This window comes from Phacochoerus africanus, chromosome 6, assembly GCF_016906955.1.
Source record: "Phacochoerus africanus isolate WHEZ1 chromosome 6, ROS_Pafr_v1, whole genome shotgun sequence".
NCBI classification, from domain to species: Eukaryota; Metazoa; Chordata; class Mammalia; order Artiodactyla; family Suidae; genus Phacochoerus; species Phacochoerus africanus.
The window spans coordinates 8,332,637-8,353,876 of record NC_062549.1 but is presented as its reverse complement, the minus strand read 5'-3'; the positions used below and the strand labels follow the sequence as shown (position 1 = coordinate 8,353,876).

At 53.4% G+C, this 21,240-nt stretch overlaps 1 protein-coding gene across 1 annotated transcript in view; it reads left to right on the top strand.

Annotated features, from left to right (window-relative positions):
• TG (thyroglobulin) overlaps positions 1-21,240 on the top strand; it is a 222,338-nt gene that overhangs the window by 42,628 nt on the left and 158,470 nt on the right. Inside the window, exons 21-26 of the mRNA XM_047783215.1 lie at positions 2,738-2,887; positions 4,917-5,087; positions 7,272-7,388; positions 7,945-8,060; positions 11,690-11,798; positions 17,312-17,503. Coding sequence (XP_047639171.1) covers positions 2,738-2,887; positions 4,917-5,087; positions 7,272-7,388; positions 7,945-8,060; positions 11,690-11,798; positions 17,312-17,503 — 855 coding nt within the window. The remainder of the gene's footprint in view (positions 1-2,737; positions 2,888-4,916; positions 5,088-7,271; positions 7,389-7,944; positions 8,061-11,689; positions 11,799-17,311; positions 17,504-21,240) is intronic.

Genomic DNA, 21,240 nt, shown 5'->3' with positions numbered 1-21,240 from the left:
GGAGGTGGGGCCAGCGTGGGAGAGGCCTGGGGGCACAGCAAGGGGCTTTTAAGCTGGCGAGGGGCAGGGCCAGGGTGGGCAGAGTGCAGGACTGTTCTGCTTCCTGGGGTATTTTTCTTCAGCCGAGGGCCTGGCTGTCATTGTCTGGGGACTCTGGGGACAGGTCGGCAGGAGGGAAGGCTAACCCCAGAGCGTTGTGAAATGCTCAAACGCAAACAGGCCACCTTGCCTCATTTTACGAAGGAGGGACCTGAGGCCTGAGGGGGTTTCTCGTGTTTTCCACGGCGGGATTTAACTGAAGGGTGAACACCCAGTTGCCACTGTGGACTCAGGGTCTCCAAGAGGACCCAACTTCTGGGGAAAGAGGCTGGCAATGGGGCTGCGCCCACCCTGTGAGGTGCGGTTGGAGGCGCAGGGGAGCAGAAGGCAGGCCCCTCGGGCAGGGTCCGAGGCTGAGCGTGTGCAGCCCAAGCCAGCCCCCAGCTCCCTTCTTTCCAGCCCTGCACCCGGGGCTCAAAGGCAGCAGCTGAGGCTGGCTCGCAAGGTTTTGGTTTCCTTTGGCAATGACCTTGGAGACTATTTGAAAAAACAGCCCCAGTACCGAGGTAAAAATACTAGAGATGACCCACGACGTGACTCATAGAGGTAATGAAACTGCCCTCTGAGCGAGGAGGCTCACTGCGCAGCGCAGACCAAAAACCACGCCGTTCAGTTTCCAGGATGGGCCTTGAGTTTCTGATTTACTCAGAGACGCCGCGCCCGCACTCGGGCTGGAGAGAGTGGCTGTAAGGTCACCACCAGCTCGTTCGGGTGCGTCCCCCTGTTTGTGCCTCTCAGCCAGAGGGACAAACGTGGCTGAACTGGTGGGCAGAGGACAAGCCCTGGCTTGGCAAGAATGCGGCTCAGGCCCACCCTGTGCCGTCACCACCTGGCTGCACCTGACCCTGACCATAAGCCTTCTCTGGCTAGAGTGGCGGTGGTGCCTTTCCCACAGGGCGGTGGGGTGACCTGTCAAGACACCTGGCACTGCGATGGGCAGAGTCTAGCATCTTACTCCCCCCTCCGCCCCTTTGCAGAAAAGCAGGCTGGGGCATCATGCATGCATGTCCTGGGGCTCGGCTCTGTCATCTGTGAAATGGGGATAAAACATGAGTGCCCGGGTGTGCTGGGGGAGGTTCACGCAGTGGGCAGGGAGAGCGGGCACAGAGGGAGCGCTCCCTGGCGCGGGCACGCTCCCGGCTCCCAGCCTCACTGGGTACCAGCTCACTGCTTCTGGCGGTTATTTGGCAAGCTCCCAGGAATACAACCCTGAATCAGAAAGGCAGCACCGAGAAGCCCCTTTCAGCAGCCGCAGCTCTGAGCTGTCCCAATCACTGCGGCCAAGTTCATGCACTTGGCTCGCACAGAGCTCTTGGACTCCAGTGTAGAACCTGATGAGACAGGTGTCTGTGCAGCTTGGACTTCTGGTTTCTCAGCTCACAGCACCTTAGGGGAAGCAAAGTAGGAAGGGGCGGGAGCGTTACAATCAGAGCACAGGAGCACCAAAAATCTGCAGATGGACGGGGTGGGTGGCTCAGGAGGGAGACGAATGCGGTGAGGGAGGCATCGGGGTGCGTGATGTGAGGAGCCGCTCTCAGGGCCACACTTGGCATTTCTTTCTTTTTTCCTTTTTCTTTTTTTTTGGCTGAGCCCTCAGCATACGGAAGCTGCCAGGCCAGGCTTGAACACGCGCCATGGCAGCAACCCAAACTGCTGCAGTGACAATGCCACATCCTTAACCACTGCACCAGGGAACTCCTGGTGTTCCTGAGTGTGTTGGAAATTCTACCACCTGACCCTCAGGGCCTCTGTCGGTGCTGCGCCTGGGGCGTCTCACTCACCTCCCTGTAGCCCTGGGACTGAGCCAGGCCATCACTGACTGACCCGGGGAGAGGCCACGTGTCTCAAGTGCACAGACCGTGAGGTTGGCTGCAAGGAAGGACTCTCCCAAGTGGAGAAAGAATTAGCATCTGTGGAGCACTTATGAGTCTGGTATTTCTGTCCATTGTCACCAGACTGCGACGAGATAATGTTATTAGTCCCTATTTTCTTATCCCTGTTTAAAGCAGGGAATGGAGCTTCTGAGAAGTCCAGTCATTTAGGAATAGTGGGGGGACAGACTAGGCCCAGTCTGTATGACCCCAGTTGGCACTCCCCACTGCGCTCATCACAGTCCCATGGCAACCTGCGGACGGACCCTTGTCTTTCGAGATGTTCTGTAACTCCGTCCCATGACAGCCCTGCCTTTGTCTACTAAGCTCTAGCTCAGTAACTGGCTTTGTTTGGCATTTATCTTTCCCTTCCTTGAAGAAGTGAAACTTATTCCTGCCTCAGGATCTTTGCACTTGCTGTTCCCTCTGCCAGGAATTCTCTCTTGTATCTTTTCCAGGGAGCTGTCCACCCATCAGGTCTCACGCATCCCCTCTCAGAGGGGCCTTCCTCACCAGCATGCCTTCTCTGTGGCTTTGTTTCGGATGCCCTCGCATCAGCTCCTGGAGAGCAGGAACCTTGTCGGCTTTCTTTCCAGCTCATCCTTGATGCATAGAGGCTGAAACACATCACGTTCTCAGTGGGCATTTGTTAAATGAGGGAGCTTCCGTGCTGACTTCGGAATGTCCCTGAGCCCGCGTACTCGAGGCTCTGGCTGTAGAGCAAGTGTCTTGTTCTCCAGCGTCATTGCTCTGTTTGTCTTTTCTAGTGAGGTGTCCTGAAGGCAGCTATTTCCAGGAGGAGCAGTGTATTCCCTGTCCTGCTGGATTCTACCAGGAGCAGACAGGTAGCTTGGCCTGTGCCCCTTGTCCTGCGGGCACAACGACCACTTCCGTTGGAGCTTTCAGCCAGACTCACTGTAAGTCCTGCTTCCGAAGAGGGACATGGCACCTGGGGACACGGCGGGGCTCAGATGTGGGGACAGACAGCGCTTCTCTGTGGAGGGCCGTCCCTTGCATGAGAGCATGTTTAGCAGCATCACTGGTCCTTATCTGTTGGGTGGCAGTAGGATCCCACACACACACCAAGTTGTGACAACCGGACACGTCTGCCAACAATGCCAAGAGACTCTTGGATGGAGGGTCACATTGCCCCCCCCGTGAGAACCATGGGGTCCACAGTATCGTAACTGCCCTGCCGCGCCCAGGCCAGACATTTTACCTTTGTGTTTCCTTCAGTTCTCCCGACTCCAGGTAGACATTGTGGGCCCAGCTGTTCCATATCAGAAGCTTAAGGCTCACAGGAGACATTTAGCTCAAGTCACTCAGCAAGTAGGTGACAAAACTGGCCTTTGATCTTGGTATTGTCTGATTCTGAAACTTCTGAATTTTGTAATCTGTTCCACCTACGGTCATTGGCACCGTGTAGCTCCAATTCCCTCTCCGGCCCCATGAATCTGTCAGGACTGTGTGTACGCGCGGCTTCCCGTATGTCACGTGATTTCACTTGGCCTGTTTACCCAGTAGCCATCTGGGTGTGTTGGGTTTTCCCTAGCGGGGACCCATAACTTGCCTTGTCGCAAATCTTTTCATGTTGGTCTGAACGTGTGTCAACGTGAAAATTAAAATCTGAAGAGTATTTAGAATTTTTAAATAATGAATGGAAAAAGAGAGCAGGTCACCTTCAGTGCTGAAGGCAGTTTCCTCGGTCAGGAGAGCAGTGGAATTAAAATAAAAGTCAGAGGAAGAAAAGCATGAGGCAGGTACGGGGAAGGGAGGGAGCTTCCATGTGCCCTCCAGGTGTGCCACTCTCGCTGTCCCCACGTGTCTGCCCACCTGGAAGCTCTCTGACCCTGTCCTTTGGGGTTCCTGTGCCACATAGACACAACGGATTAAATCATCAGCCATTAGTAACTGATTCAACCTCCAGCCCCTCTGCCCTCAGGGTTGAGGGTGAGAGTTTCCACCATCTAATCACTGGTTGGTCCCCCTGGCACCAGCCCCCACCCCCCAGGTGGGTCCAAAAGTCCCCTCATCACCATGACAAAAGGCTTCTTTGTGGCTTTCACCCTTTAGGGAATTCTGAATTTTGGGACCTCTGTGCCAGAAATAGGAATAAAGACCAAATACGTATTTCTTTAAAAATTTTCTTTAAAGTATAGTTGATTTGCAGCGTTGTGTCCATTTCTGCTGTACAGCAAAGCGATCCAGTCTTACATATATATACATATATTCTTTTTCTCATAACATCTTCCATCGTGTTCTGTCCCAAGAGACTGGATGTAGTCCCCTGCGCTGTTCAGTAGGACCTCATTGCTCATCCATCCTAAATGTCATAGTTTGCATCTACCAACTGCAAACCCCCCGTCCATCCCATCACATTTCTTATCATAAATCACAGCATCACAGGGAGGATGGCAGAGGGCTTGTATGATGTGTCAGACACCGAGGAAGATACCGGGAGACCACAGGGGCCAAACCGGGTCGGGTCCCTGCCGGCTTGGAGGGAGACAGTCAGCCGTCAGCCATCCTTCACACAGACCGTTGGGAACAGTAGCCACGTTCCATGCCAGAGGGGGGTGTGGGCTGATAGCAGAGTGGGGGGCTTCGCTGAGGAAGTGAGGACTGGGCAGTGAAGCGCCAACTCCTCGGAGACTGGGGCGAGCTGTGCCTGGGAGCAGCAGGTGGCAGACCTTGGGTCCCAGTGTCAGGGAGGCAGTGCCTTCAGGCTGCAGGTGGACTGTGGCAGCCCGGGCGGCCAGCTCCCAGGGGCCTCGGTGCCTTGTCCTTCAGTCAGGGTGGGGACACCCACTAGGTTTAAGCTGGAGAGCGCCTGGCCCAGACGTGTGGCTGGGACGTCTGCTCCAGCACTGGGAGCCCAGGACCCGGCGTGAGGGGACCCCAGAGGTCTGGCACTGAGTAAGAGTCGTGTTCATCTCTTGGTTTCAGGTGTCACTGCCTGCCAGAGGGATGAGGCGGGCCTGCAGTGTGACCAGGACGGCCAGTACCGAGCCAGCCAGAGGGACAGGGCCAGCGGGAAGGCCTTCTGCGTGGACAGTGAGGGGCGGAGGCTACCGTGGTCGGAAACGCAGGCCCCCCTGGTGGACGCCCAGTGTCTGAGTATGTGCGGGCCGCGGACCCAGCCACGGCTGGGGAGGGGGCACCTGCTCTCAGGGGCTTTCTAGAGATGCATCTGACCCCCGCCTTTTTTTTCTAAAACCTTTCATCTATGTGGCAGATGGAAGATTAGTAGGGTAAATCAATATTCGTCACCCAGATCCAGAAATTGGTCGTGTTCTGCTCTCTCTCTTTTGATCACTGGAAAGCATACTTCAGGGGCCGTGGAACCTCACCCCTAAATACTCGGGCTTCGTGAGAAATGAATTTCACATCGTCAATGTGCTGAGGTTTCCTTCCTTGTGGGTGGTTTACCTCCGAAAAGCTGGTCGGCCTTTGCCCCTCAGTGGCCTGTGGCGGGGAGACTCCAGTGCCAGCCCATGTTCCCTGAATGCTGGGTGACCGAGAGCAACTGCTCAACTTCTCTGATCCTTGTCACCCCATCAGCCTCCTACTGGCCTCCTGAGACACCGTGAGGGTCAATATCAGCCTGTGAACCTGACCTTCACTGAGCCCAGCTCTTCAGTGATGGGTGTGGAAGCCCTGGGGGAGCTGACAGGCCTGCTACAATCCTCGGTGCCGTGGGGGTGGGGTCCGGACTAGCCTAATCCCAATTGTGCCCCTTACTGGGCAAGGCCTTACTTTCAACAGTTTCCCCATCTGTAAAATGGGGGTGTTGGTGCCTCCCTCTGGGGAGGCTGAGCGTGTCGGTGGTGCCATGGCTAGAAGAAGTCGTAAATATTTCAGAATGATTGCTTTATTTCCTCACCTGTTAAGCAAGGAGAGGGCCTAGAGGATCTGCATGGCCCTTTCCGTCTGGCCTCCTTCAAGTCCTTAGGACTCGGATTTCTGTCTAAAGGGAGGGCTGGCACTTATGGGCTTCCTGTGTGCCTGGCCCTGGGCCCGGCCTTTGGGACAGGCCATCGCCTGCAAACCTCAGCATGCTTCTGAGGGGTTGGTAGCATCATCCTCAATGATTTAGTTCAGGAAACTGAGCCAAAGAATGTTGACGTGACTCGCCTCCGTCCCATAGTCAGGATATATCCCATATCTAGGATTCCAACCGGCGTGTGTCTGACTCCCAAGCCTGTGCTTTGACCTAGATTTTCTGCCTCCTCGTGCAACACACACTCCCATTGGCACACGCACACTCGCACACGCCAGCATGCTTGCACACACATGCACGCAGAGCCTGCCCGCTCTCTCTGGGACAGCTGGTGCAGCTCATGATGTGAGACACCCAAGCAAACCTAAGTGAGAGATTTCCGTTTTCTAACGCTCAGAGCCATCATTTCCCGTCTCTAGCAAGGTCCTAAGGAAACCCAAGGATGTGTGTGTGTGTCCTTGGATAAAGCACACGCCCGACGAAAACCGAAAAGGAAAATATTTCTTCCCAATGTCCCTCCTCTCGGGCAGACGTGGCCTTCCGGGCAGGTAGGGCCGCGAGTACCTTCGGAGGTGAGCCAGGCGGATCTGTGCTCTCCGTCTCCAGTGGGGGAGAGGATGTTCTCCGAGGGAAACAAGCTGCCCGAGGGTTACCCGCCCTCCTGGGTGCCTGCATCTTCACTGCAGCCCTCTTTCCGCCCCTGTCACTGGCTCGCCCGGGCGGATCGTAATATGCGCTTTGTGCAGCGGTTCCTGGCTTGTCTCGCCCGCATTCATCTGGAGCAGAAAGGACAGTGTAATCGGTGGCACCAGAAACATTTATGAGGAACAGCTCAGCTCTGCCAGCTTTGATGATGCGCCCTGGGGTCCTGGCTTGTGAACAGCCTCCAGATTGCTCCTCGGCATCCTTGGCTTCTTATGCAAAGCTCTGAGCTTGAGTTTCCTCTCTGGAAACATGGAAGGATTTCCCTGTTAAGAAGCTGGGCCCCCACTGGGATGGTAACACGCCTTCTCGGAATCCTCTCAACCTGACTGTGAGAGGAACTTTCCTTTCGTGGGTGGAGCTGCAGTCTCATTGTTGAGGCCTTGGTCCTCTAGAAAAGGCAAAGACGCCGAGGTCAGCTGTATAATTCCCCAAAGAGCTATTGACCCGGGAGGGCTGGGCCCCTCTCCACCCCCACACCACCTCTCCCTGTCAGCCATGTGGCTGGAGTGATTTCTTGACCTAAACCTCTCTTTGGCTTCTCTGCAGAGGCCCTAGACCCTTCAGAGTCCAATTTCACAGATCTGCTTTCCTTGCAGTGATGCGAAAATTTGAGAAGCTTCCAGAATCAAAGGTGATCTTCACTGCTGATGTTGCTGTGGTGCTCAGGTCCAAAGTTCCCGATTCTGAGTCCTCGCTGATGCAGTGCTTGGCAGGTGAGGGCTTGTGGGAGGGGAAGGCCAGGCACCTGGACGGTGCCATAGAAATATGCTGCGCCGATCTTGCAAGACACGGTCAAGAACGACCCCTGGAATGATCGTCCATAGTATTCTACCGGAAACGCTTTGTGAACCAATGGGTTCCCAAAATGGACCTCCAGCTCATAATTTCACGTCAGAGTTTGTAGCGCATCCACCACCTGCCAAGAACGAGGCTCTGCCAAAGGTTAGGTAGCAGGACTGAAGGACGTTCACGCCTTGTAGAGCTACTGGTCCAGGTCAGGAGATGAGGCTGTCTGTGTCAGTGGTGAGGCCAGAGAAGGGTGGTAACAACTACCAGTTATTGAGTGTTTATCTTTATGAGCGTTGTCTCACAATCCTCCAATCATCCATGGAGCGTCACTGTGACCCCTGTTACAGACGAGTGTGTGTGTGTGTGTGTGTGTGTGTGTGTGTGTGTGTGTGTGTTTGGGGCAGGGAGTAGGGGTTTGTATCCGTTGGTTCTCAGCATCTCCTGGGAGACAGATGGGTGACTGTCCCGTGGTGCTTGCAGACTGTGCCCTGGACGAGGCCTGCAGCTTCCTCACAGTGTCCCTGGAGGGCTCGGAGGGCTCCTGTGATTTCTATGCTTGGACAAGTGACAACATTGCCTGCACGTCCTCCGGTCAGGTAAGTCATGGCAGCCACGTGGTTCTGTCTCTTGTCCATCCTGCATCAGACACACCCTGATTGGACCCATGCCAGTCTGATGGGAGGAGATTGCCAGCAGCTGGGCCCACAGTACCCCTGTGTCTTCAAAGCGATGGCACTCTGGGGGATTGGCGCTGCAGTGGACGAGTGATGGTTCAGGAAGAGGCTGGCATAGGGACTTCATCTGAGCAGCACCATTTCCTGACCAGTCAGAAGAGGATTTCAACCCTGAGCTCTGCCTCCTGTCCCCCAGCGGCTTATCTCACTGGGCAGCTTGGGCTAGTGGACACGCTGGGACACCGGCCAGAACCCTGACTACCCTCTGACTCTCAGACTCCAGCAGCCCTTCCCATTGTGGAAATAAGACTGTATTATGGCTTAAAAAGGAAAAAAGTTAAATACGAGTTAGACCACATGAGATGACTCCTTCTGCAGGTCACAGCTGGTAGAGTATCGGCAGTTTCATTGTTACCATGAGTTAGGACAGAGGGGTAGGAAGCGAAAAGCAATTCTCCTAACTTCCTGACTCCTCAGCACATGCAAATCTCCATTTTCACGCTTTTCGTTTTTTATGGATTAGAACATTTGGAACATGTCTTTGCATTTATAAGCATCTTTTTGTTAGTTTACATGCTAATATTTTAAAATACATAATCTTGATTTTCTCACATAGTAATTATCTTCCTGTATCTAAAAAAACGAGCCTTGTTCTTTTTAATGGCTGCCTACTAATCCATTCTGTGGATTGTACCTACGTCATTTCACGTTTAAGGGCGTGTGGATTTGCTAGCAGTTTTGCATCAGCACCAACACTGCTGCCTTACATGCCCTTTGCCTGGGGCCCAGGGCTGGCACGTGAGTGCATATTCCTAAGTGACATCCCAAAAACAGCCTGGAAAGTGCATCTCTGAATTTTGGGACTCAGGCTGGGGCCGGGAGGTGCAGGCTCTCAAGGAGGGCAGGGAGGGGTCTTGGATCCAGTTTCAGCCCCAGCATCTTGGGGCAGGTGACCACGTGCAGGTTCCTTAAACTCAGTTTCCTCTCTGGAAGCGGGAGTCTTTAGCTCGGAGTCGAGAGGCTGACCCGAACATCCTGTGGAGTGTTGAGGACGCGTCCGCTTCTTTGAGTTGAAGATTAAAGTGCTCCGAGGAGGAGGATGTTGCCTTCGTTTGTTTTTGCCATCAAGATTCGGACCTGCCTTAAGATATACCAGGGGACAGGTTTGATCCCTGGCCCAGGAGCTTCCGTATGCCATAGGCGTGGCCAAAAAAAAAAAAAGAGTTTGGGTGCAGTGGGTTAAGGATCTGGCATTGTCACTGCAGCAACTTGGGTTGCTGCTGTGGTGTGGGTTTGATCCCTGGCCAGGAATTTCCAGAAATTTAAACCAAACATCAGTCAGGAGAAAGGGGGCGAGGACGGGGTGGTGGGGGAGGATGGGCCTAGGCTGGGAACCTTCAGCAAGAACTCGCCACCATGGACTCATTAAGGCCAGGCCTGTGCTCGTGGTCTCGGTGTCACCTCCCTGCCCTGGGACGGTGAAGACCAGCAGGCTCCAGGTGCTGCTCCTCATCTTGGCTGGTCCACGGCAAGTGATCCTGCTAACGGGACACCACCGTCCAGACCTCCCTCAGGTCCTTTGTGGTCCAGGGGTCTGAGGGTACGGCTGTCTGTGACAGTGGCTCCCTGGGAGACTGTCAAGTCCTAGGGACTCCTGATGTAAGGACAGTCCACTCTCTCCCTAAGGGGTCAGAATAGCTTACAGAATGAATAACAACACAAAAACGGCTGACACTCGCCGAGGGCTTCCTAAGCCGCTGGCACTTCGATGAGCCAACAGATCAGATGATTGATCCTCTGATCCTCTGCTGACAGCTGCTTGTTCAGTAAGGGTGGATTTCGGCCCATGAGAAATCCAACACTTCTTTTATTATTTTTTTTCTTTCTAGGGCCATACCTGTAGCATGTGGAGGTTCAGAGCTACAAGCTGCTGGTCTACACCACAGCCACAGCCACACCAGACCTGAACTATGTCTGCAACCTACACCACAGCTCGTGGCAACACCGGATCCTTAACCCACTGAGCTGGGCCAGGGATTGAACCTGTGTCCTCATGGATCCTAGTCAGGTTCATTACCACTGAGCCACAGTGGGAACTCCCTCTTTTCTTTTTTAAGCCGAAAGAGGAATGATCTCTAACTCCAGCTCAGTCAGAGACACCCTCTCACAGGAAGAGTCATTAGGAGGGAGCTCGGGTTCAAGCCCAAGCCCCGCTACTTGCTTGTTGCTCTTTAGTCCCCTGGTTCCTCAGAGGCCCCGTTAAATATGGGGTAATAATGGCATCCCCATCAGAGGGTGGTTGGGAAGTCACATGTGTAAGAGTTCACAGGGCGTTTCTGTCACAGAGGAAATACCCCATGACCTTTCTCCCAGTTGTCACCATTGCTGTGAGTGTGTGATCCACTCGTCAGGTTGGCAGGAATTCCATCCCAACCATGCGTAAGGCTCCTCTCGGGGTGGGGCCCTGTAGGACCCCTGAGCAGGAGGGACCCGGCCACACGGCCCAGAGCTGCAGCCTCGGTCCCAGGCGCTGCCTTTGGGCTCCCCAGGGCCGTAGGGCCTGGACCAGGCTTAGGGTGGGGAACGGACTCCTGCCCCAGGTTTTGGGGTCAGCCCGCCAGGTGCTCCCCCCAGCCCCGGCAGAGCCTGACTGCAGATGGGCCCAGGGCTCCTGTAACCTGGGAGGGGAAACTCAGTCCTCCTCAGCCTGCAGGAACCTTCCCCCCAAAGGCCCCTCCTCCCTCCCAGACCATCACCTGCTCAATGAGTTCAGGGTTTTCAAACAGCAAGGAGTGCCGTTGCCTTCAGAGAGCCTTTGTTGCGGCCTCCACCCTCCAAAAATTCCCGGAGTTAAACTGGGAAACTCCAAGTGGGGCAGCTTTGAGGGAGAGGGCAAGATACGAGAAACAAAACACCCGTGGGTACAGATCGACCTCACCTCGCCCACGCCTCGAGACTGCGGAAATACAGATCAGAGAGAGTGAGATGGGCAGAGTCTTTAGAAGTGTGACCTCCTCATCTCCAAGCGAAAGACGCTTCCTCTGATCCTCCCTGCATATAAGACGGGTGAAAAACAACGTCTTCCACAAGCTGGGCCCTGAGTCTCTCTCCCTCCTCCCACACCCCCTTCCCATAACCCCCAGTCCCTGAGAACCACCAGACCTACGTCATCAAAACAACCATGAGGTTTCAGGTCTCCATCTCTGCTGCTTCCTCCACTTAAAATCCCCCTTCTCTTGTTTCCATCTGACAAACTCTTAGACATCAGAACCCCACCCAGATTCACTTTTTCTGGGAAAATTTTCTAGTTCCCCCTTTTCAATAGCATTAATCACTACTTCTTTGAGAGTAGCTATCTCGTCTTTTATGACAGGTGTCTTTGCAGCTAACACTCTGGGCTGGAAGTTCCTGTTTACATGTCTGTGTGCCCCAAATAGGACTCTTCTCTTCCCGGCCTCTGTACCCCCCTGCCTAGTTCTGATTAGAGTTTGATCAATGGCAGTGTCTGTCAGATATCCCAGGATGATAACACAGCCTCCTTCCACCTTCAGGAGGAAGACGCATTGGGGACCTCGAAAGCCACCAGCTTGGGAAGTCTCACGTGCCAGGTCAAAGTGAGACCCGGGGATGGAGTCGCTCCAGCTGTGTACCTGAAAAAGGGTAGGTCAATGAGCTGGACGGCTCCAGGCCTCAGTGGTTTAACTCCTTCAGCGTTTGGAGCTACTTTCCCGCAGGGTGGGTCGAGAGGGGCCACACTGCCCCAGCCCAAGAAACCAGGAGGCCCATCCTGCAGGTGAGGAACCGAGGTGCGCGGCAAACACAAAGGCTGCGGACCAAAGCCAGCTGAGGCCAGACCTTGTGCCCTCAGCAACTTCACGGGGCTGCCTGTGATGTGGGGGTGTGCCCAGAAGGGATGGGGTCCTCCTCCTCCCTCTCCCTTTGCTCTCTGCCCTCCCCGAAGCTGCCGGACCTTGTCACGGGCAGTCCAGACCTCCAAGCCCGTGCCTCTCCCTGCCCTGCGTGCAAGACCCCCTCCCGCTGCAGTGCGCCCGCGCATCACCTGGGGGCGGGGCCGGGGAGACTGCAGTGCGCATGCGCACCACCTGGGGGCGGGGGAGAGACTAAGACGCCAAGGCACCAAATCAGGTTAGGTCCGAGATTGAGCCTTTGAAGTGGCCTGGCGGGGCTGCCACAGCTGCGGGTCCCTGGACCACATTTTGAGTAGCAACGGTACCTGGCATTTTGTAGCTTACAGCTCTCTTCCCCCGGCGCCTTTTCACTCCGCCCTCCCTGAGATTCTTGGAAAAAGGGGAAAATTGGATCATAATGCTTGTTTTACAGATGAGGCAATTGAGGCTCCCAGAGATCAAGAAAGTTGCCCTAAGTCATATTGCTGGTAAATTGGGGAGCTAGGCTTCACAGAGGGAGACAGCGACATGTCTTGGTCCCTATGGCATGTGCAGGAGACCAGTGACCCTCTCCCACGGCCAGCACGCTTCTGACCTGTCTGTCAGGGCCAGGAGAGGTGACAGCTCTCTGCAGGGTCCTGAGCCCGGCGCCGCGACTAAGCTTTCCCATGAGCTGGGACGTCCTCCTAGTCCCTGCTCTCTGGGCCCTTGTTTCCCACGGTGGAGCTGTGGGGGGCAGGGAGCCTCCTAGGTGGGTAGGCCCCAGCTCTGCCTCCAGGAGCTGTGTGATCCTGAGCCAGTGTGAGCTGTGTGAGCTGTGTGATCGATCCTGAGCAAGTGTGAGCTGCGTGAGCTGTGGGATCCTGAGCCGGTGTGAGCTGCGTGAGCTGTGGGATCCTGAGCCGGTGTGAGCTGCGTGAGCTGTGGGATCCTGAGCCGGTGTGAGCTGCGTGAGCTGTGGGATCCTGAGCCGGTGTGAGCTCTGTGATCCTGAGCAAGGTCCTTGGCATTGTGGGCTTCCGTGATTCCGTTAGTCACAGAGTCACAGGCGAACTGAGGCTGTCGGAAGGTGCGAACGAAGTGACACACGCTGTGCTTTTGGAACAGTGTAGGGCAGGTGCTAAAGGACCAGTGCGGCAGGGGGTTCTCCGATCCTTTTCACTCTTGCTGGAGAGTTTCTGATGACCCAAAGCTATGACTATGGACCAGAGGACAGGCGAGGCGGCCTGACTGGGGACTTGGGGGTTGGAATGAAGGTGGCAGGCATGGCAGTCCCCTAGGTCCCCAGCTCAGGGCAGGGGGCCTGGCTCCCAGCATCTCTGGACTCCTGGCAGCAGTGCAGAAGACACCCCTGCCCAGGCCCAGTGCCCAGGCTGACCTGGGGAGCAGGCTCAGGCCACTGCAGGGACGAACGCCTGTGTATTTTTGTCTCTGATCCTTCTTTTGCCAAATATCTCCATCCTGTCTTGAATGAGCGATCCCCTGAGAGAATGGGGTCCAGCCAAGTTGGGTTTTCTCTGATCTCTGGCCAGAGTTGTAGAATTTCTGCCCCAGGGTTTATTCCAATTATTTTTACTACTTGTTTTTAAAAATGACAGAATATAGAGGTTATATTCTGAAAAGGAAAACCAAAATAAATAACTCCTCCCCAAAATGTTCTTTAAAACCATACTTTGGCCTTTTATCACATTTTTAATAATTGTGATTGTATTTCTTGTGAAGTGTTTGTTATTTTTTCCTCCTCGTCTCCTGAAAGTTTGTACTTTGGGGGAAAATTGCAAGGGAAATTCTGAAGCTTCTTTGCTGCCAGACTAAATCAAAGGCAGGACTGTGCTTTGCTTTTTGTTTTGTTTTGCCTTTTATATTTTTCAAACAGAAAATGCGCAGACTCAGCCATTCCAGATATTGGTGTAATGGAAAAAGAAGGAGGATTGGGATTTAGTGGATCTGGCTTCAGACTCCCACCCCTTCAAGTACTAGCTCTATCTTTGATCAGGAATGACTTCTTTATTTTCCTTTCTGTGAAATGGGGATAAAATGCCAGTGCTGAGGGGGAAAGGACGTAGTTTCTGAAAGTCTCCTTCACGGTCCGTGGGACCCAGGAGGTAGACAGCACGTTCATCCACCTGCCTGACCTTAGGTGACCTGGATGACGTGACAGCTTGATGTCTCCAGGACCATCCTCTGTTCATATCCACTTAAAGTCCATGGCCTTGACCTTAGAGGAGGAGCCATAGGGTATTTCAGAATCTAAAGTAGTCAGTGCCTGAAGATCTTTGGTTTTTTGTTTTTGTTTTCATAGAGATTTCTAGCCCTCACTTCACAGGTGCAGTCTAGAAAGAGGAAGCATCCAGGTAGAACCTGGGACTTCAGGTGTGACCTCCCCCAGCTCGGGTAGATCTCCCCTCCCAGACCTGGTCCATCGTCTAGGACTCCATTTGGGTCAGCTCATCATGGAGCATCTTATACCTGGTCACCAAGTACCTCTGATAGGATATGCACGTGGCCAGGCACTGTGGATGCAGTTATGATCTAAACAGAGTCACTGGTTGATAAAGGGGTTGGTCCAGAGATAGGAGTACTTCAGAGGATGATATGCGCTTTGATGAAAATGAAACAGGACATTGGGATAAAGATGGACGTGGGCTACCTAGAAAAGCCAAATTCTCAGAGAAGCACCCAGAACAGTGGTTCCTAGGGCCTGGGGGAGGTGGGGGAGCTGGTGTCGAATGGGGCCTGAGCTTCAGTGGGAAGGATGAGACAGTTCTGGAGGTGGGTGGGGGTGATGGCTGCACAGCATCTTGAATGGTTTCCATGCTGCTGAAGCCTTGTACACTCAAAAATGGTTAAAGTGGTCAATCAGTTGTTGGTTGTATTTTCTGACAATTTAAAAGGGAAAAGGAAGGTGGACATGAAGCTGCTTTGCCAGGAGCTTCAGAGAAGGGGTTGGGACTGAGGGTGAGGAGGATCCCTCCTGCCTAGACCTCAGGGCGGGTGGTCCTCTGGGCGGGGCTGTGGGGAGGAAGCCCAGGGGGCTGAGACATGACTCTGGCGTCCCGAGTGGCCCTGTGCAGTAGAGCTTCCTGCAGGGAGGGAAACGTCCCATAAATCTCCGTGCTCTAAAGTGACAGCCAGTAGCCGCATGTGACCAAAGAACACTTGGAATGTGGCCATTGCCACATGAACTCCCGCGAACTGAAATTGATATATGCGTTGTCACGTGGCTGTGATGACCGCGCCTGAAAGCAGGGAATCGCAGCTGCCGGGGGCACGTCGCTGTTGCAGGTGGCTTAATTGTAGGGTGAAGGATGACAGAGCCTTTGCAGAGGCACAGACGGAATCTAAGAGAAATCAAGGGAGGGAGGAGAATCCTAAAGGGGGACGGGTCCTTTAAGATAAGCGGGGCTTTGGTGGGGAACAGGCAGGGCTTTCGCCTGGTGCAGGGCGGTCAGGCTGAAAGGGATGAGTGAGCCGGTGCTGGCAGGGCGAAGATGCTGGCTTTTTGGAGACCTGTCATACATCCGCGAAGCTCCGGGCTCATCACTCAGCCTTTGAACGTACAGCGTATCTTTTTAACTGCTCAGCATCCGTGAGGATTACATACCATCAACCCTGCTTACAGATGGGGAAGCTGAGGACTAAGAATTCGATTGCCAGGGGTGCTGTGGAGCTTTGCACAAATATCCGTCTGCCTCTGAAGCCTGCACGCTTGGCTCCTACACCCAAGGTCTCCACCACCTTTAGGCACATGAGCCAATTCAGACCCGGGGACCCGCTGGGCCACTGGGAGGTCAGGTTGGCCGAGAGAACAGGCTCTGGTGTTCTCTATGCCGCTCATCAGCCGTGTCAGCCGGAGCCGGACTGTTCACTTGTCAGACTCTCTTTCCTCAAATGTCAAATGCATAAAATAATAGGACAGACATTTTGGCTATAGCGCAACACACACACATTTATAGATATTTATATGTAAATAATATAACATATATAATATATATAATATATGTCACTGAAAAATCTCATATTTGCAAAAAGATACTCTCAAAACAACAGGGCTTGTGGGAAAACTAGAGTTAGGGACAGGCAAAACGCAAACCATGCCACTTCTAGCCTAAGGACGGACAAAAATAATAACAATGCTGTTTAAAATGTGAGCAGAATTTTTTCAAAAAGACACATTAAATCCATCACAAACCACTGCTTCAGGAAATGTGGAGGGCAGAGCAGCTTGTCAAGAGAGGGTGCAAGGAGGGTTGAGGATGCTGAGCTGTAGGACCAGATATGTAAAGAGAAGGGAAAATCGTGGTGGTCACTTCGAAGACAGAGCCGCTAGCCACTCGGAGGCCAGAGGAAGCAGGTGGGCTGATGGGCATCGGGTGGTCCTGTGTTTCTGCAGCTTGCGGCCTTCAGATGCATTTGTTAAGTGCTGTGTTGGCCTGTGGTTTGGTGGCATCAGGCGGTGACATGCCGGGGAACTGCAGATCAACCAGTGCAACCCCAGCATTGCAGCAGCTGAGCTGCCCGTGTTCAAACCACTTTGCATTACAGAAACACGCATGAGGGGGTATAGCTCAGTGGTAGAGCATTTGACTGTGGAAACACACATGATAGCAGAGCAGGCTGAACCTAACTCAAGAGCAATGAACTTGAAGTGAGATCATCTAGGTAAAGCCTGCGTCCTGTGTCTGGGATCTAGTCAGAGCTCAATCAGTATTTGCTGCTGATAATAAAAATAGGTAGTTCCCATCGTGGCTCAGTGGTAACAAACCTGACTAGTATCCATGAGGATGTGGGTTCAATCCCCGGCCTCGCTCAGTGGGTTAAGGATCTGGTGTGTCGTGAGCTGTAGTGTAGGTCACAGATGCGACTCGGATCCTGGGTTGCTGTGGCTGTGGTGTAGGCCGGCAGCTGTAGCTCCATTTTGACCCCTAGCCTGGGAACCTCCATATACCACAGGTGCACCCCTAAAAAAGCAAAAAAAAAAAAAAGAAAAAAAAATCGCAAAAGCCAATTCTCCACACCTCCCCTTCAGCCCCTCAAAGGTATGGTGGGCATCTGTCCAGGTCTGCTGACTTGGGCCCATGGCTTTGGCTGGCTACACGCTCTTCACACACAGGAGTTCCAGAAGTTTCATGGTGCAGAGAGCATCGGCTGAAGGCACTCTGCACCTGGCATGATCAGAGGGTCCACTCTCAGATGCCCAGCACACTCTGCTCAACTTGGCATTGTTTGGAGATCTTAAGAAATTTTTTTCCTGCCTTTTCCCAGGCCAAGAATTTGCCACAATTGGTCGGAAACGCTTCGAACAAACTGGTTTCCAAAACGCGCTCTCCGGACTGTACAGCCCCGTCGTGTTCTCGGCCTCGGGAGCCAGTCTGACCGAGGCCCACCTCTTCTGTCTCCTCGCCTGTGACCGTGATTCCTGTTGCGATGGCTTCATCCTCACACAAGTCCAAGGAGGTAACGTGACAGTGACAGCTGGTCTTCCACGACCTGTGGCCTCCAAGTTTGGGGAAGGCGAGGGCTGTGAAAGCCAGGATGCTCAACTGGATGCGGCCGCAGGAGCTGCAGGCCCGGCGAGCCCCCCTCACCGAGCAGGTGATAGTCACACCCGCAAAGTCAGGGGCGTACTTGGACCCTTCCAGCAGGTCACCTGCCAAACGGCCGCTCCACACGGTCATCCCGCATTTTTCCTTCCTGCTGCCTCCATTGTACAGACTGAGAAACTGAGGCTCGGAATTTAAACCAGCTGCTCCTCGTCACCCAGCTCATGACACAGGCACATGGTGATGGGGCTAAGGTTTGAGCCCAGGTGTATCTTCAGCAGCATCTCCCTGCCACCTCTGTCTGAAGCCTGGGTGGCCATACTGGCTCTAAAATGTTAGTTCCTTCCCGTCACCCATGACCATACCCTCTGATTATTGAGTGGGCACCTGCTGTATGCCAGCTCCTGTGATCCAGAGGTCTGGAATTTTCAGTTCTCTCTCAATAGTGGGGAGGGACTTCTGTTTATAAGAACAAACCCATGCCCTTGGCTCTGTAGCCTGGTGCTTGAGAAGGACTTAGGTCAGATGGACCTGGGTTCTGGTTGGACTCTGTTGCTTTCTGGCTGTGCAGTCTTGGACAAGGTGCTTAGACTAAGTTGTAGTTCTCTTCTTTATGAAAGAGAGAGAGTGATAGTCCTATTGAACCTCTTGCTATAAAGATACTGGGTGTGTGGAGTTCTCACTGTGGCGCAGTAGGTTAAGAGCGTTACATAGTGTCTGTGAGGATGCAGATCCGATCCCTGGTTTCACTCAGTGGGTTAAGGATCCGGCATTGCTGTGAAGTGCAGTGTAAGTTGCAGATGAGGCTCAGATCCTGCGTTGCTGTGGCTGTGGTCTAGGCTGGCCGCTGCAGCTCTGATTTAACCCCCTAGCCTGGCAATCCCCATATGCTGCAGGTATGGCCCTAAACAGACAAAACAGGAGTTCCTATCGTGGCACAGCAGAAGCGAATCTGACTAGGAACCATGAGGTTGTGGGTTCAATCCCTGGCCTTGCTCAGTGGGCGAAGGATCTGGTGTTGCCGTGAGCTATAGTGTAGGTCGCAGACGCGGCTCGGATCCTGGGTTGCTATGGTTGTGGCGCAGGCTGACAGCAACAGCTCCGATTCGACCCCTAGCCTGGGAACCTCTGTATGCTGCGGGCGTGGCCCTGAAAAAAAAAGATAAAAAACCAAAGACAAAAAAAAAAGACAAAACAAACAAAAAACAAATTGAAGGTTTTTAGCAACCCTGCATCAAGCACGTCTATCGGTGCCATTTTTCCAGCAACATTTGCTCATTTCTTGTCTCAGTGTCGAATATTTCAGACTTTTCCATCATTATCACATTCCTTACGATGATCTGTGATCTTTGACGTCGCAGTTGTGAACAGATCACCACTTGCTGAAGGCTCCCATGATGCTCAGCCTGTTTTAAGTTACGGTACAGACTTTGTGTCCTTAGATGTGGCGCTGTGCTTACACACTTGGCAGACTGCAGGGTAGTGTGAACACAACTTTTGTAGGCACTGGGAAAGCCCCAAATCCGTGTGACTCACTCTTGCAATATTGGCTTTATTGGGGTGGCTCTGGAAGCAGACGCACACCAGCTCTGAGGGGTGTCTGTCCGTGTCTTTCTGTGTGTCTGTATTTAGGAGCATTTTGATTCAAATCCCAGGGCACTTTTGCCTTCTTCAAAGTGAAGTCTCCTCCGAGGACACCGTCCCTGCCCCAGATGGTGGGCTCCTCCCCAGACCCTAGGGTTTTTCAAGTTGGGCAGGTTGATTTCATTCCTCTTAGGATCACGTGTGGAATAGTTATTTTGTCCCGTGGAGCAGAAAGCCCAGGGCAGAAAGCAGAAATGTTCTTCCAGGACATTTCGGGCGAGCCGCTGGCCTGCCCTCCCCTCCCCGTGTAACCTGCCATCTGTGCCTTATGTTGAGCCGAACCCACAGCTCGCAAGCCTGCCAGTTAAGCGTCTCTTCGAGACACACATAAAACATCAGGCAGATGTTTTTCCCAGTCTTGCCTGGTGGGCAGACCTGGAGTTTTAACTTACGAAGCTTCGTCTGGATCTGCCAATGGCCAGGGACAGAATCCCACGGCATCCTTTTCCTGCCATCTGGAAAGTCATTTCGTTTCTGGTAGAGGCCCCTGCCCGCTGACGCCGCCACCCTCCCACAGGGCTCCAGCCCCTCCATCTCCAACCCTGAAAAGGCTTTGTTTCCACTGATAATGAGTAATGAAAATGCATGAGGCTGCTGCATTTCATGAGCTTACTTGTACCTCAACAGGTAGTTGAGGCCACTTGGAAGTGGGGCTCAGGGGCACTCGTGGGGCCCGAGGCTCCTGGGAGTGTAACTGAAGCCAGCTGACAGGATCAGCAAAGTGGCTTCTCATCTCGGGCTGGCGCCACCTCTCAGGCACCTGGAGTTCTCGTCCTCCCTTGAGCATCAGTGAAGGAAGAAGGCTACCTGCGTCTCTCTCCCGCCTCTCGTTTCATGCCGTGGTTCTGTTCTGTGGCTTGTGGAAGGGGCAGCCTCGGAACTCAAAAGGAAGTCTGGGGTCTGGGCAGGCTCTTCGGCACCTCTGCCGCCCTGGGCTCGGGCTCCGGCCAGGCCGGGGGGAGGCCCTCTTGGCCTCTGGTCCTTCCTCTAGGGCTGAGCAGTCAGACAGCCATTCTCCCTCTCCGTGTCTCCACCGGAATGATCAGGTCTAACTGGGTCAGGGATTCCAGAGCCAGGCTCTGCGCTAGAATCATCTGAGGTGCCATTCACAATCTCTGAGTTCCAGCTGCCATCCCCCCCCCCCCCCCCCCCGCCCCGCTCACGAGCTGTCAAATCAGAGCCTCTGTGGTTGGTGCTGAGAAACAAGCATGTTCAAAACTCTGTTTCTGACATAATCGGCCTAAGAACCCCGGGTTGAGAACCATCGCTTTGGTGGGTCTCTAAGGCGGCTTTTCACCACAGAGATGCTAACGGTGATAGTGATGATGAGGCTTTTTATTTTATTTTATTTTTTTGTCTTTTGAAGGCCGCACCCACGGCATATGGAAGTTCCCAGGCTAGGGGTCTAATCCGAGCTGTAGCCCCTGGCCTACCCCACAGCCGCTGCAATGCCAGGTCCAAGCCACGTCTGCCACCTACACCACAGCTCATGGCAACGCCGGATCCTGAACCCACTGAGCGAGGCCAGGGAGCGAACCTGAAACCTCATGGTTCCCAGTCAGATTCGCTTCCCCTGTGCCACAGCAGGAACTCCTGATGAGGCTTTTTAACTATTCAGGTTAAAAGTGGGACAAGAGAAAGCCCAAATGTCAGGTTCATAAGCAAGACATCCACAAGTCATCTACTTTGGGGAAATTTTAGTGAGAGAAATCTGAAGCTTATCTGAATTTTACATAAATTAGGGTAAGGAAGGGAGCAGTAGCTGGGAGGTGATATGTTTCCTTTTTCTTCCCCCCCCCCCAGGAGTATCTGAGCCACTATACTGCCTAACAGGGTTACGTATCCAAATGATACAGGAATTATTTAATTTCAGGACCTTGGTAAATTTGGGTAATGTCCTTACCTTACAGGAGGCTGTTTCCCCATCAGTGAGGTGGAGATAATATTGTAATAAGAATTAAGGGGATTGGAGTTCCTGCTGTGGCTCAGCGGTAATGACCCAAATAG